Raw genomic sequence first — 13,261 nt, forward strand, 5'->3', positions numbered from 1 at the left:
TTTGATACTAGAGTTCCTCCCAGTGAAGAAGAGCAGCAGTTTAAATCTAGCTGTAGTTTCTCTCTCATGTTCTGTTGGCTTGGCTGGTTGATTGACAGGAGGCGGGGCCTAACGGACCCCCCCAATATGAACCGGTGAACAGGACTTGTTTCAAAATGTAAAAGTTTCCCGTCTGATTTCAGCGTTCTGGTGCAGATTGTTGCTTCTCATCACAGTGATGATTCACTTGACTGGATCAGAGTCTCCAGCTGTTTCTCTGCTGTTTGAACTGAATGGGAGTGAATGAGCTGAGAGGTTTGGAAACTCTGATTTAAAAATATCTTTAACTGTGGAGCAGCAGGTAGAAACTGACAGATTAACATTAAAGAGATGGGAAACCACGCTGGAATTGTCCTTTAAAGCCTGAAATCTCAGCAGCTGGCCGAGTAATCGATGAGTCACTGGTATTGATCAGCAACCTGATCAGATATATTACAGTCTGGTTGTGATATGAAGCAGGAAAAACCTCTTTAACTATTATTCTAATATCTGCCCATTTATCCCTGTTTTGATGATGTCAAACACACACAGACAGAGAGACAGACAGACAGACAGACAAACAGGTTAACAGACAGACAGACAGACAGACAGACAGACAGGTTAACAGACAGACAGACAGACAGACAGACAGGTTAACAGACAGACAGACAGTCAGGTTAACAGACAGTCAGTACCTGGACTTGTTGCTGAGCGGCTCCTGCTCATGGTACCACCTCAGGGTGGGGGGGGGCGAGGCTGTGAAGCTGCAGTGCAGCAGAGCCGGCTGGTTCCTCAAAACCACCACGCTGTCCGGGACCAGCAGGGGGCGGGGCCAGCTGTCATCTGGACAGAGACAAGACCAGGACCAGACTGAGACCAGAACAGACCGGACAGACAGTAACCCTGGACGATAAATCCAAACTCAATATCTCTCAATACAAAACATGTCAGTCTGTCTGTTGTGTCAGGAACATGAATGGTGATATCAGCTCCATGTTATTCTGCTGTCAGGAACATGAATGGTGATATCAGCTCCATGTTATTCTGCTGTCAGGAACATGAATGGTGATATCAGCTCCATGTTATTCTGCTGTCAGGAACATGAATGGTGATATCAGCTCCATGTTATTCTGCTGTAGTAATCACTAATGAGACTCTTGACCATCACAGTTTCACAAGCTCTCCATCCAAATTATATTATTGTCACTTTGTAATGACATTTTTAAATTGTTGTTTACATTCTAGCAGCCAATGGCATCGCTAGAAAGATTTGAGTCTCAGAAATAAACAGAATTCTGCACAGTCAGACTTTGTTGTCTCTGAACTTTTATTGATCACATGGTATCCTGGTTGTATTGATCCTGAACCTCAGATCACGTAACGAATCGTATCAGGAGAGAAACACATCGTCTCATCCCTACAGGGGACTGAGGTTACCATGGTGATGTGTAGTGACGGCATTTTCTCCAAAATTGTGAACGAACAGAAGAATAAAAGAGAGAGATCGTTCCAACTAGCTCCCTGGTTACAATAGAGTTACCATAGCAACCAGTCTTATAGTCCAATGCCTTCTCTAATGTGCAAACTGTCTTATATTTGTAGTTTATTTTTAATCAATAGACGATAATCAAGGACGATTTGGGAGTCTGGAGTGAATCTGATCTGTAATAAACTGTGGAGCAGATTCAGACTGAACTGGAACATTAACAACAGGATATTAAACTGAATGGAGTTTTCTGATGTTGGTCAGATGTGTGACCAAGTCCACTTCGCTCGAGTCCCAAGTCAGTCTCAAGTCTTGAGACTCAAGTCTCAAGTCAAGTCCCAAGTCTAAATGTAGATTACCAAGTCAAGCCCAAGTCATTAATGTCAAGTCTCAAGTCTAAATGTAGAACAGCAAGTCAAGTCAGAACAAATCAAGAGTCCAGTATCAATTTAATATCTTAAATAAAACTAAATATCTAGGACTTTTCAATGCAATATGGTTTTAATAGGATAAAAACTTGGTAAGAGCATCATGAGTTTGATTTCTAGAATCAGTTTCAACTTCAATAAATTCAATCATTCCATACAAATTCAGAAAACAGAATTTAAATTCAGTCGTCCGCTGGAACAAATCTCATCACTTTCAATCTAAGTCATTTACACAAACACAAGATCTCAAGTCAAGACTTTAGAAACCTTTTCAAGTCATCAAAGTACAAGTCAGAGTCAAGTCCCAAGTCACCAGAACCCAAGTCAAGTCAAGTCTCAAGTCTTCTCTTCATGCAGCAAGTCGAGTCTCAAGCAGTTAAACTGTGACTCGAGTCCAAGTCCACCTCTGGTTATTAGATGATAAGAAGTTGATTTCTAACCTGCTGGTGTTGTTAAACTCACCGATGACATTGAGGCTGAAGTTGCGGTTGCTGCAGGTTTGGCCGGCGGCGTTGCTGCCGCAGCAGCTGTACAGGCCGCTGTCGCCGGGGGCAACGCTGCGCAGCGTCAGCGTCCGATCCCGGCTGTTCATCTGGTGAGCTTCCTCCTGCAGGGGGACGCCGTCACGAAACCACACACACACAGGTCTGACAGACAGACAGGTGGAGAGACAGAGAGACAGAGAGAGAGAGAGAGAGAGAGACAGACAGACAGACAGAGAGACAGAGAGAGAGAGAGAGAGAGACAGACAGACAGACAGACAGACAGAGAGAGAGAGACAGAGAGAGAGTGATAGAGAGACAGAGAGAGAGAGAGAGAGAGAGACAGACAGACAGACAGACAGAGAGAGAGAGAGAGAGAGAGAGACAGACAGACAGAGAGAGAGAGAGACAGAGCGAGACAGAGAGAGAGAGAGACAGAGAGAGTGATAGAGAGACAGACAGAAAGAGAGAGAGAGACAGACAGCACATTTCATTTTTAAAATCACACTTTCACACACTTGATCCCGCCCACTTTTATTTATGTCTGATTTCACTGATGTCTTTTATTTATTCTTCTTTTCTCTTGCTTCTTTTTATTGTTATCTCATTATTTATTGTACTATTCTTGTTTTTCTGTCTTCCTGTAAAACACTTTGTAAACTCTGTTTTTAGATAAGTGACAGATTATCTTACAAATTCTGCTGGAAATTCACATTAGTTTTCTTCATATTCTGTCTCGTGTGTATATAATGCATATAACTAAGTATTTACTTTATTATTTTTCACTCATTTCAATACTCGACTGACAGATCAGTACTGTCTGCTGTGTGTGTGTTTGTGTGTGTGTGTGTGTGTGTGTGTGTCTGACCTGGGGTGTCCGTCGATGTGACACCTCAGGGTGACGGAGGAGGAAGTGTTGATCTGCTGCTCAGACTGAGGCTCCTGCAGGGACACGCCCCCGCTCTCCAGCCCTGCAGGGTCAGAGGTCACAGGTCAGAGGTCAGGGGTCAGGGGTCACAGGTCAGGAGCAGGAAGACAGGACAAACAGAATCAGGGAAATATAATGTGGTAACTGGTATAATTTTCCTGCTGCCAGCGCTCTGACTCTGATGACACTTGGAGGGACGATGCATCTCGTTCCTGATTGGTCGAGCAGCTGCCTGCATCACTGAGCGTGTTTCCATTCACACCAATAACTCTAACAATAATAAACTGGAAAAATCAGGTTATGGCAATAATTGTATTGTCTCGTTTCCATGCGCTGCAGTAATGTGATAACAGGGAAAACCGGCTCACATGATCCAGTCAGTTGGATTTCTCTCCTTAAGGAAGTGATGTCAAACTTTCTGCCGCTTGTTTTTGTTTTTTGAACATGAAGCTGATTTTCATCTGCTCAGGTTTCTCTGTCATTAAGTTTCTAACAGTTCTGACACACATCCTGTCCGTCTGCTGCGGAGCCAAACTGTTCAGCACAGGAGGCTCATCTGTAGAGAAATGGATCGTGACTCGCTGAACGCTCCCAACGCTTTCATTTAGTTTCAGTCACAACGTTTTGATCCCCAGCAGGCAGGGCCGGCTCTAAACTGCTGGAGGCCCAAGACAAAAGTTTCTGTGGAGCCCCCTTTTCAAGCTCCATATCCTCCTGTCCAGAGTTTTATTTTGTGTCTTTCTGTCCCTTCAAAGCTGTGTGTGTGGTGTCATGAACCAAAAACACTCTCAATCCATTTCTCCACGTTCATTTTCCAGCATCTCTCTGAGCCTTACCAAGAACAGGCCGTTTCTGTCTCCGTGTCTTTAAGGCTCATTAATATTAACGACGCTCCGTTCCGATCGGCTAACCGTTTCGAGAGTGAAACGTGAGACGCCGCGGCCCGGCGGCTACAGGTAGGGAAAACTCTCCGGTAATAAACGATGACGACCGCTCGACCGCTTTGAAAAAAACACTTTGTTAGTCTATTATTTCTTACAGAAATGATAATGAGCGAACCTTTGTGACGCCACAAAGTTACGGAAGTCCAAACGGCTCGTTTAGAGGCTCGCTTTTCTAATATGGATTGTGTGGATTTAGTTTTGATACTTTCACCATGTTTAGATACACATCCAACTCCTTTATCATCACAGAGGAGAGGGAGTCCTGCTTTACATGATGTGGAGCTTTAAGTTTGTTATGGACCTTTAAACAAACGCTCTGTCTGATAAACTGTTTACTGCTAAATATCAGACATTTCTGCTTCCTGGATGTTGTTCTGTTTCCTCTCAGGCTCAGATGTAAAAAACCAAAAGAAATCAGACTGAGGGTAAACATGCACCTGTGTGTTCACATGAGAACTGGAAGTATTAGAGAATTGACTTATTGACTGTCATTGGTTTATTAGTGTGAATGTAAACGAGGAGCGTTTACTGTGTTAAAGCAAGTCGACTCACCAAGACCAGATGCAGCTGGACCAGTTTGTAGAGTTTGAATGAGCCACGAAAATCTGCTGAAAACTGACATTGAACACGTTGGAGAACAGATTCAACAACAGATCCTGCTCTAAGACAACACAGCATCCTGGGTCCTTGGTTTACACTAAAGTTATTATTTAAAAGTAAAAGTAGATCCGGTCTCCCCAACAGGAACTATCTCTCCTAAATGGTATCCCTCCTCTGTGTTCTCTGTTTGGTGAGATTCTGTTGTGAAGCGTCGGACCAACAGTCAGCTGGACTCACAGCAGCAGATCTGATGCTGAATCTGTTCATCGTGTTCAATGTCAGTTTCCATTCAAATGAATGGGAAGAAACAAACTGGTCCAGCTGATCTGGTCTGGGTGAGGAGATTATATTCTGCTTTTATAATAAATAACTCCACGTTGAAGCTAAGAGGAGTGTTGCTTTATCACTGACACTACTGACAGTAAACATGAGTGAGATGAGGAGAGCGACTGACACTTGATGTTGAAGGAGGCGTTGTTGGACCGCAGCTCCTCCCCCGCCCCGCCGAGCGACGCCACGCACTGGAAGCTTCCGGCGTCGAGCCGCCGGTCGACCGCCAGGAACTTCAGACTTCCCGCCTCCTGGAAGCGGCGCTCCGACTCGCCGAGCGGCCGGCCGTCCTGCAGCCAGCGGAGCGACACGCCCTCCGATTGGCTGACCTCGCAGCGCAGCATGGCGCTCCGCCCGTGCAAAGCATCCTGGGACTTGGGCTCCTTGGTGAAGTGGAAGGAGGCGGAAGAGTGGACAGAAACAACTGAGGGGAGAGAGAGAGAGAGAGAGAGAGAGAGAGAGAGAGACAAAGTTATTATCACCACCTCCTTCTGTATCTATTTTCTTCTCTATAATAAATAAATTAATAAAGCAAGTTGAAAATTTAAAAAGAGAGAGAAAATGGCGTAATGGAGAAATGAGACATCATTCCTCGCAGACAGACAGACAGAGAGAGAGACAGACAGACAGAGAGACAGACAGACAGACAGACAGACAGACAGACAGAGAGACAGACAGACAGACAGACAGACAGACAGAGAGACAGACAGACAGACAGACAGACAGACAGACAGACAGACAGACAGACAGACAGACAGAGAGACAGACAGACAGACAGACAGACAGACAGACAGACAGACAGAGAGACAGACAGACAGACAGACAGACAGACAGACAGACAGACAGACAGACAGACAGACAGACAGACAGATCTTCAGTCTCTCCCCTGATTCCCTCGTTCAGGAGATAAAACCTTCCAACCTAAAGTCAAGGAAACATTTCAGCAGCATCTCGTTTCCACAGTTTGACGTATTTCTGTTTCAAACAGGAAGTTGTGGCAGAAAAGTGTTCAGACGTTCAAAAAAGTTTTTTGATAATCCTGAGCTTCATAAAATCCACATTCTGATTCTGATTTAATTCAGCCAGCGGGACAAAACCCTGGTCCTCCTCCTCCTCCTCCTCCTCCTCCTCCTCCTCCTCCTCCTCCTCCTCCTCCTCCTCCTCCTCCTCCTCCTCCTCCTCCTCCTCCTCCTCCTCCTCCTTCCTCGTCCTCCTCCTCCTCCTCCTCCTCCTCCTCCTCCTTCCTCGTCCTCCTCCTCTCCATGGAAACCACATTCCAGAGCTAACGGAACCAGGACCAGTAGCTGCCATCCTTCTGTGTCGCCATGGAGACGGGCTCCGTCTGACGGCTGATTGACACTTTGGAGACAAATTTTAGATTGAGCTGCTGCACAAAACATCCTCCGACAAACTGCTGATTGAACGAAGAAAATTATACTTTTACCAAAAGTGAGAGACTCGTTTTTTATACATTGTCAGAATCTGCTTTATCGAAGTCGAGTCTCCCACTTCTTTTCTCCTATTAACAATTATTGATAAATTTATTATTTTCTTCGTTCCATCATAAGTTTCCTCCGACCAGGTTTCGGTGTTCCACTTAATAAACATAAAGAAAGAGATTCACTTCAAAACAATCCAGCAGCAGGACTAGTTTTTTTATATATCATCAGAATCTGCTTTGTCAGCGTTCCTTTATGTGCTAGAAGTGATTTTCAGACTGTTCCTCCAGACAGGCAGTGAATGGAGAGAGAAAAAAACACAATTCTCCAGTCTGCTCTACCGGAGCAACAGATCACAGAATCACTGATCTGGGGGTTTTATCATGAGGAAGAGACACAACAAGACTCTACCAGAGGAACACAGAGCTTTAACACTGCCTGAAGACCTGCTGGTTCTCAGTCCTGGTCCTGGATCCAGTAAAGTAAGAGAAACACTGTGATAACCAACTCAAGTCTCACTACAGAGCCCCTGGAAACCAGCATGAGAAACCCCATTACAGCTCAGACAACCCCCCCCCCCCCCCCCCCACACACACACACACACACACACACACACACACCCTCCAACCCCCAACCCATCGTCTCCTGTCCAGACAGGGCCTGGGGTGTGTGTGTGTGTGTGTGTGTGTGTGTGTGTGTGTGTGTGTGTGTGTGTGTGTGTGTGTGTGTGTGTGGTGGGACCGCAGACAGCACGGAGCCCCTGACAAACAAACAGACCTACGGCTCGCAGCGAGGGACAAGATTCAATAAACTGGAACAGCTGAAGTTACTGAGAAGAGTTTTAACAGTCTGGTCTGGTCTAGTCTAATCTGGTCTGGACTAGTCTAATCTAGTCTTATCTAGTCTAGTCTGGACTAGTGTCAGGGCTCCAGGTCTTTCCACTGACTGGAGAACCACCACAGGATTTGATGCGTGAAGCAGCAGATTGAATAAAAAGCACCTGGCTTCAGTTAAACTCCAACAGGACGCTCTTGTTCTGCAGCTGAAGGGCTTTAAAACATCCAGCACCTACAGAACCGTTCTACCCACCGACCTTCTGCGGTTCTCTATAGAACCTGGTTCTGCTGACCACGGATCCACCGAGTAACATCAGACATGATCGCCACCGAACTAACCGGACCCATGATGCATTTTGGGTGAAAAGAACAGACTGAAACTCAAGGCCAAGTTCTGGATTCTGGATGTACGAAGTTCAGATGGAGGGAAATTTCTTCGGTGAGACGAAACCAAACCGAACAACCTGCTGAGCGGCGACTTTACACCGTCAGACGGATCATAAATCCCCTTTCACACCCGCAGCTTCACCCAGAAAACCTCCGCAGGTTTCTGTCAGGATCCTGAGTGAACGGAGCCGGAGCCGATCCGTCGGTTTCCCTCCAGGCTGGAGTGAAATTCCCGGGAATCTTCCTTAGTGACTCTGTGTGAACGGCAGCCGTCAGATTCCAAAAGGTTACAACAGTCTGACATCATACGCTTTGACGCAGAGCGAGCCGACCAATCACAAGAGACTCTGCAGCTCAGCAGCTCCTCATCCGCCATGTTTCTACAACAACAACAACAACAAGTGAGGTGTTCAACACGCGGCCCGCCTCACCTGTCAGGACCGTCATGTGATGTTGAACGCTTTGTACAGACAAACTTTACAGAGAGAGAACAGAGAGATGTGAGCAGACTCTGGATCAGCTGGCAGGTTCAGGTTTCATCCTAGCTGAACTGTGGAGCGACAGGAAGTGGAGCGACAGGAAGTGGAGCGACAGGAAGTGGAGCGACAGGAAGTGGAGCGACAGGAAGTGGAGCGACAGGAAGTGGAGCGACGCGTGACGAGTCAGCAGGATCCAGCTCGCGGCTTCAGACGACGCTCTGACTTCATCAGGACCAGACAGTAAGTAAATCCCACTCTTGTACAGTGCAGGGCTGCATCATATATTGTCTTTTTATTGTCATTGCAATATGAATTTCCACGATAAACATATCGCAAAGGACTCTGATATCAAGTGTCAAAAATGTTGTGCACATCTACATTGCACATTACGGTAACATTTTTGCCGCCTTGCGTCAGTCGCAGCGGTCAGACCGCGGTCGCCTGTGGAGTCGACAGCGTAAACAGATCCGATTCCAAAAGAGTAAACAAAACCCATGTGAAAACACTACATGAACCAGGACTGCCAGCGGTCACGGATGAGGCCGGACAGACGTAGTTCAAGAGGAAAAAGAAAAGAAGTTTATCATTAAAACCTTGAAATATCATCGAATATGTCTCTACACCACAATGCGATAGACATGAGCATGTTTACTCTGCAGCACCCAGGACTCGAACTCACTACCTCGGACACCAACAGGGAGTCATGAACGTGTTGAGCTTCTGAGACGTTGAGAGACGTCACATGATGCCTGAGGCAGCAGCCGCAGAACGCCATCCATACAACGGCTTCAAACTCGTGGCAAATATTCAGTTTTCATGATAGAATTCAGAGAATTTGAACTTTATCTAGACAACACAGAGATGTCTGTCACTTATTTTTACACACTGAATGCTCCATGAGTGAAAAACTCATGTTTAGAGATGCTCCGTTGTCCACTGACTACAACGGCTTCCATAAAGGCAGAATTCAAATTTTAAAAAAAGTTCACAGTTTTTGAGATAGAAGTCTGAAGTTTCATCTATGAAGACAGGGAAATATTTTGTATTTTTCACATGAAGATTGGACATGGAGTGAGCAGCAATTCACCGTGGCTGCGTACAGACCCGCTACAGTCAGACATCTCCATGAGCTGTGGGCTCCATTTTTGATTAAATTAAAAAAAAAGTTTTATTTGGGCAGATCTGATGATGCTCTGTAGTGATTTTCATGTAATTTGTGCAAAGTATGTGGGACTAGTTAGATAGAAAGAAGAAAGAAAGAAAGAAAGAAAGAACGAAAGAAAGAAAGAAAGAAAGAAAGAAAGAAAGAAAGAAAGATAATGATACATAGGGGAAAAAAGGAGAGAAACATGAGCCACACAAGATCTGGTAAGTCACAGGAACAAACTATAAGTCACTTTTGCCGGGAGATGTGACACATCAACGCAATGATATATGACTGACACATAATGTGTCAGTAGTGCAGTCAGTAGTCATGCAGTCAGTAGTGCAGTCAGTCAGTCGTGCAGTCAGTAGTGCAGCCAGTCAGTAGTGCAGCCAGTAGTGCAGTCAGTCAGTAGTGCAGTCAGTCAGTAGTGCAGCCAGTAGTGCAGTCTGTCAGTAGTGCAGTCAGTCAGTAGTGCAGCCAGTAGTGCAGTCAGTCAGTAGTGCAGTCAGTAGTGCAGTCAGTCAGTAGTGCAGTCAGTCAGTAGTGCAGTCAGTAGTGCAGCCAATAGTGCAGCCAGTCAGTAATGCAGTCAGTCAATAGTGCAGTCAGTAGTGCAGTCAGTCAGCAGTGCAGTCAGTCAGTAGTGCAGCCAGTCAGTAGTGCAGCCAGTCAGTAGTGCAGTCAGTGGTTTGTCAGTGTTTCACTGTAAAAACTTCTTCCTGCACCACAGTTCATTTCACAAAGACAAAATCCAGGAAACTGATCCCAGACCAGCAGACCAGCGTTCATCTCCATGACAAAGAGACTCCTCACCTCCCTGCCAAACGCCTCCTGCTGCCTGCTTTCATCTGCACCCCCCAACACACACACACACACACACACACACACACACACACACAGTCTATACTGAGATAAGGTGAAACTGTATTGATCCCTGTGAGGAAACAGGAAGTGGAGGCGGTGCTGATCCAACATTTTATGACTTCACTGCTGGAGGTGAATCTGATCAGTTTGGATTTCACCGAAGTTAAAACTCCAGGAAGTGAAGAGAAGAGACGTGAAGACGCATCAGACCGTCACACTGTGGCTCAAGTCTGCTGGTTGCTGTCTCCTTTACATCCACTTGGTTTCTACTCTTCTGTCTGGTTCTGTTCTTCAGGACAGAGGAAACCTGAAGCGTTCCACTGAGAACCCAAAACCATGTGAATATGAAACTAGAGATATTAAACTGTGGATATAAACCCAATATGAAAACACAGAGAGAAAACCATGTGGATGGTTTTCTAACATCAGATGTTTACATACAGTGAATCTTCAGGGAGGGTTTTACTTTAAATGTGAGATGTGATCTTACTAATACATTTCACATTACATGTTAGCTTGGTGATATATTTTTAATATGTGTTAGCGTGGTAACATTTCATATTAGGCTATATATTAGTTTGGTAATATATTTTATATTAAATGTTTTGTTACCTCTGCTCAGCAGCAGCAGATGAGATGTTAGTTTGGTATAATACATTTTAAATGTAATATAAATGTTATCTTGGTATTATTTAACCACCAGTCAGCAGTCTGACTCCTGACTGAATGTTCTTCATTCTCTTAAAGTCATTCTGATCTAAAGGCTTCTGCTTAAATGCTTGAAATGAGTTTCTCAGTCAAATATAAATAGTGAAGTTGATCCTATGTATGAATTTCTTTCCAAAGCCTTTGCCTTTCCATCAAGGCAAAGAATCTAAAATATAAGATAGTTTTGATTTGTTTAACACTTTTTGGTCGCTGCATAATTCCATTTGTGTTATTTCATAGTTTTGAGGTTTACTGTTATTCTAAAATGTGGAAAATAGTAAAAAATAAAGAAATGCGGTGTGTCCAAACTTGGTAGTGTATTTTAATTCCAGTGTGTGTTACCTGCTCAGCAGCAGCAGATGATGAGATGTTAGTTTGGTCTAATATATGTTGAATGTAATCTGAATGTAATCTTGGTATTAAACATTAATATCAGAGTGCTGTACCTCTGCTCAGCAGCAGCAGCAGCGCAGCGGCGGCCGGCAGCTTCTCTCCCCGCCTCAGGAGCTTTCTGTCCGGACACAAACTCCGCTGCTTCTCCATGGAAAGTAGCTGTGAAGTCCTCGGGTGTAGAAATCACAGTTTAAACCAGATAAACCATTTAAAGCCGAACCGGCCCGGTCCAGACTGAACTAAACTGGGTTTGTGAACTGGGACCCGATCCTGTTTCTGGGCGGCTTTGTTCCGACAGACGGACTTCCAGCGACAGAAACTCTTTTACTGGATCTTCATCTCTTCTTCATCTCTGCTTTATCATCTGTGCATCATCTTCACATCCCGTAAAGAAACAGAAAACTCCGCAGCAGAGAGGAAAGTCTGAGGATTAACGCGGTAAAGAGAATAAAGTGAGTTTTCCACCGAGAGACAAAACTGCAGGAGAAACAGCGGCTGTTTCTGCACGGCGACTTCCGGTGGAGGGGGGGGGGGCAGTGTGTGTGTGTGTGTGAGGGGGGGGTTAAAGTTTATTTTCACAATGTAATGAGACAGGAACATAACTGTAGAAGAAGTCAAACAAATTGTGCAGGTGGGACTAAATAAAAACTCACCTCAAAAATCTCACCTAAACACAAAACAGATAAAAAAAATAAAAAAAAGTGACTATGAAATAAATAAAAAATTATATAAAGGAAAACAATAGAACAAAAACACGAGATAGTTAGGATGTGAAAAGTAAGGAAGAGGATTAGGGTCACGTGTGGAAAATTGATTGATTCTCAGAATTCTGATTTAAACTCAATAAACTCAATTTTTGAACTCCAGTTTTCCACACGTGACATGAATCCTCTTCCACAGGAGAGTAACTGAATAAGGAGAATAGAATAAGAAATGAATGAATAAATCTGAACAGAAACCATCGCTTGTCCTGCTGTGATGAAAACAGATCTCAGACCAGTTTTAAAGGACATTTTTATTTTCACATTTCATATACAATTTTTGAATAACAGGAAGAATAATAATAATAATAAAAAAATGAGTTTTTCAGTGAAAATGAACAACAGTGTTTTGATTCATAAGTTCAGCCAGGCAAACTAACACAGGCACCAAAAATCACAAAGCAGTTTTTTGTCGTGTTTGTGCACAAAAATGAATTTCACATGTTTTTCAAGACAGAAACTGGAAGTAAACGATGGACCGACAACAAGCTACATGATTGAAAATACTTAGTTCAGTGTTGATCACATGCTAACGACAGCTCGCTAATAAATACAGTTCAAAACTAGGAGAAGAATATGAAGCATGCTGATGAAACCCTTCAGGACCTGGTCTGACTTCAGACCTTACAAATAAAAAACATCATGAATCTACATGTGACACATTTAACATTCAGCAGCTCGGCCTCCGTGTTTCCTCTCAAACTTACTGGACTCTGCTCAGCCAAATATAATATCCCATACAGTAATATTCCCATATAACTATAATCCCATATAATAATATTCCGATTCCATAATTCCATAACAATATTCCCATATAGTAAAATATAGTAATATTCCCCGTAGGCTTGGGCGCTATCCAAAATGTAATATCGCAATGCTGTCCCGGCAAAATATCGCGATATATACGATATTGTTATTATTTTTCCCCGGGGGTGTTTCAAATTTTTTATTGTATTTTATTTCTTCTAAATTACATCAAATTTGTAAGTGATTAATAACAAAAAATAATAATAATAATAAAAGATTCTATA

At 43.9% G+C, this 13,261-nt stretch overlaps 1 protein-coding gene across 1 annotated transcript in view; it reads right to left on the reverse strand.

Moving 5' to 3' along the window:
- Nucleotides 1–11,956, reverse strand: part of LOC139911281 (inactive tyrosine-protein kinase 7-like) — a 34,102-nt gene extending 22,146 nt beyond the window's left edge. Inside the window, exons 1-5 of the mRNA XM_078281777.1 lie at nucleotides 11,523–11,956; nucleotides 5,341–5,640; nucleotides 3,283–3,385; nucleotides 2,395–2,579; nucleotides 714–861 (exon numbers count right to left, since the gene is read on the reverse strand). Coding sequence (XP_078137903.1) covers nucleotides 714–861; nucleotides 2,395–2,579; nucleotides 3,283–3,385; nucleotides 5,341–5,640; nucleotides 11,523–11,619 — 833 coding nt within the window. The 5' untranslated portion in view covers nucleotides 11,620–11,956. The remainder of the gene's footprint in view (nucleotides 1–713; nucleotides 862–2,394; nucleotides 2,580–3,282; nucleotides 3,386–5,340; nucleotides 5,641–11,522) is intronic.
- Between the last annotated feature and the right edge of the window lie 1,305 nt (nucleotides 11,957–13,261).

The sequence above is a fragment of the Centroberyx gerrardi genome, chromosome 3 (assembly GCF_048128805.1).
Source record: "Centroberyx gerrardi isolate f3 chromosome 3, fCenGer3.hap1.cur.20231027, whole genome shotgun sequence".
Lineage (NCBI taxonomy): Eukaryota > Metazoa > Chordata > Actinopteri > Beryciformes > Berycidae > Centroberyx > Centroberyx gerrardi.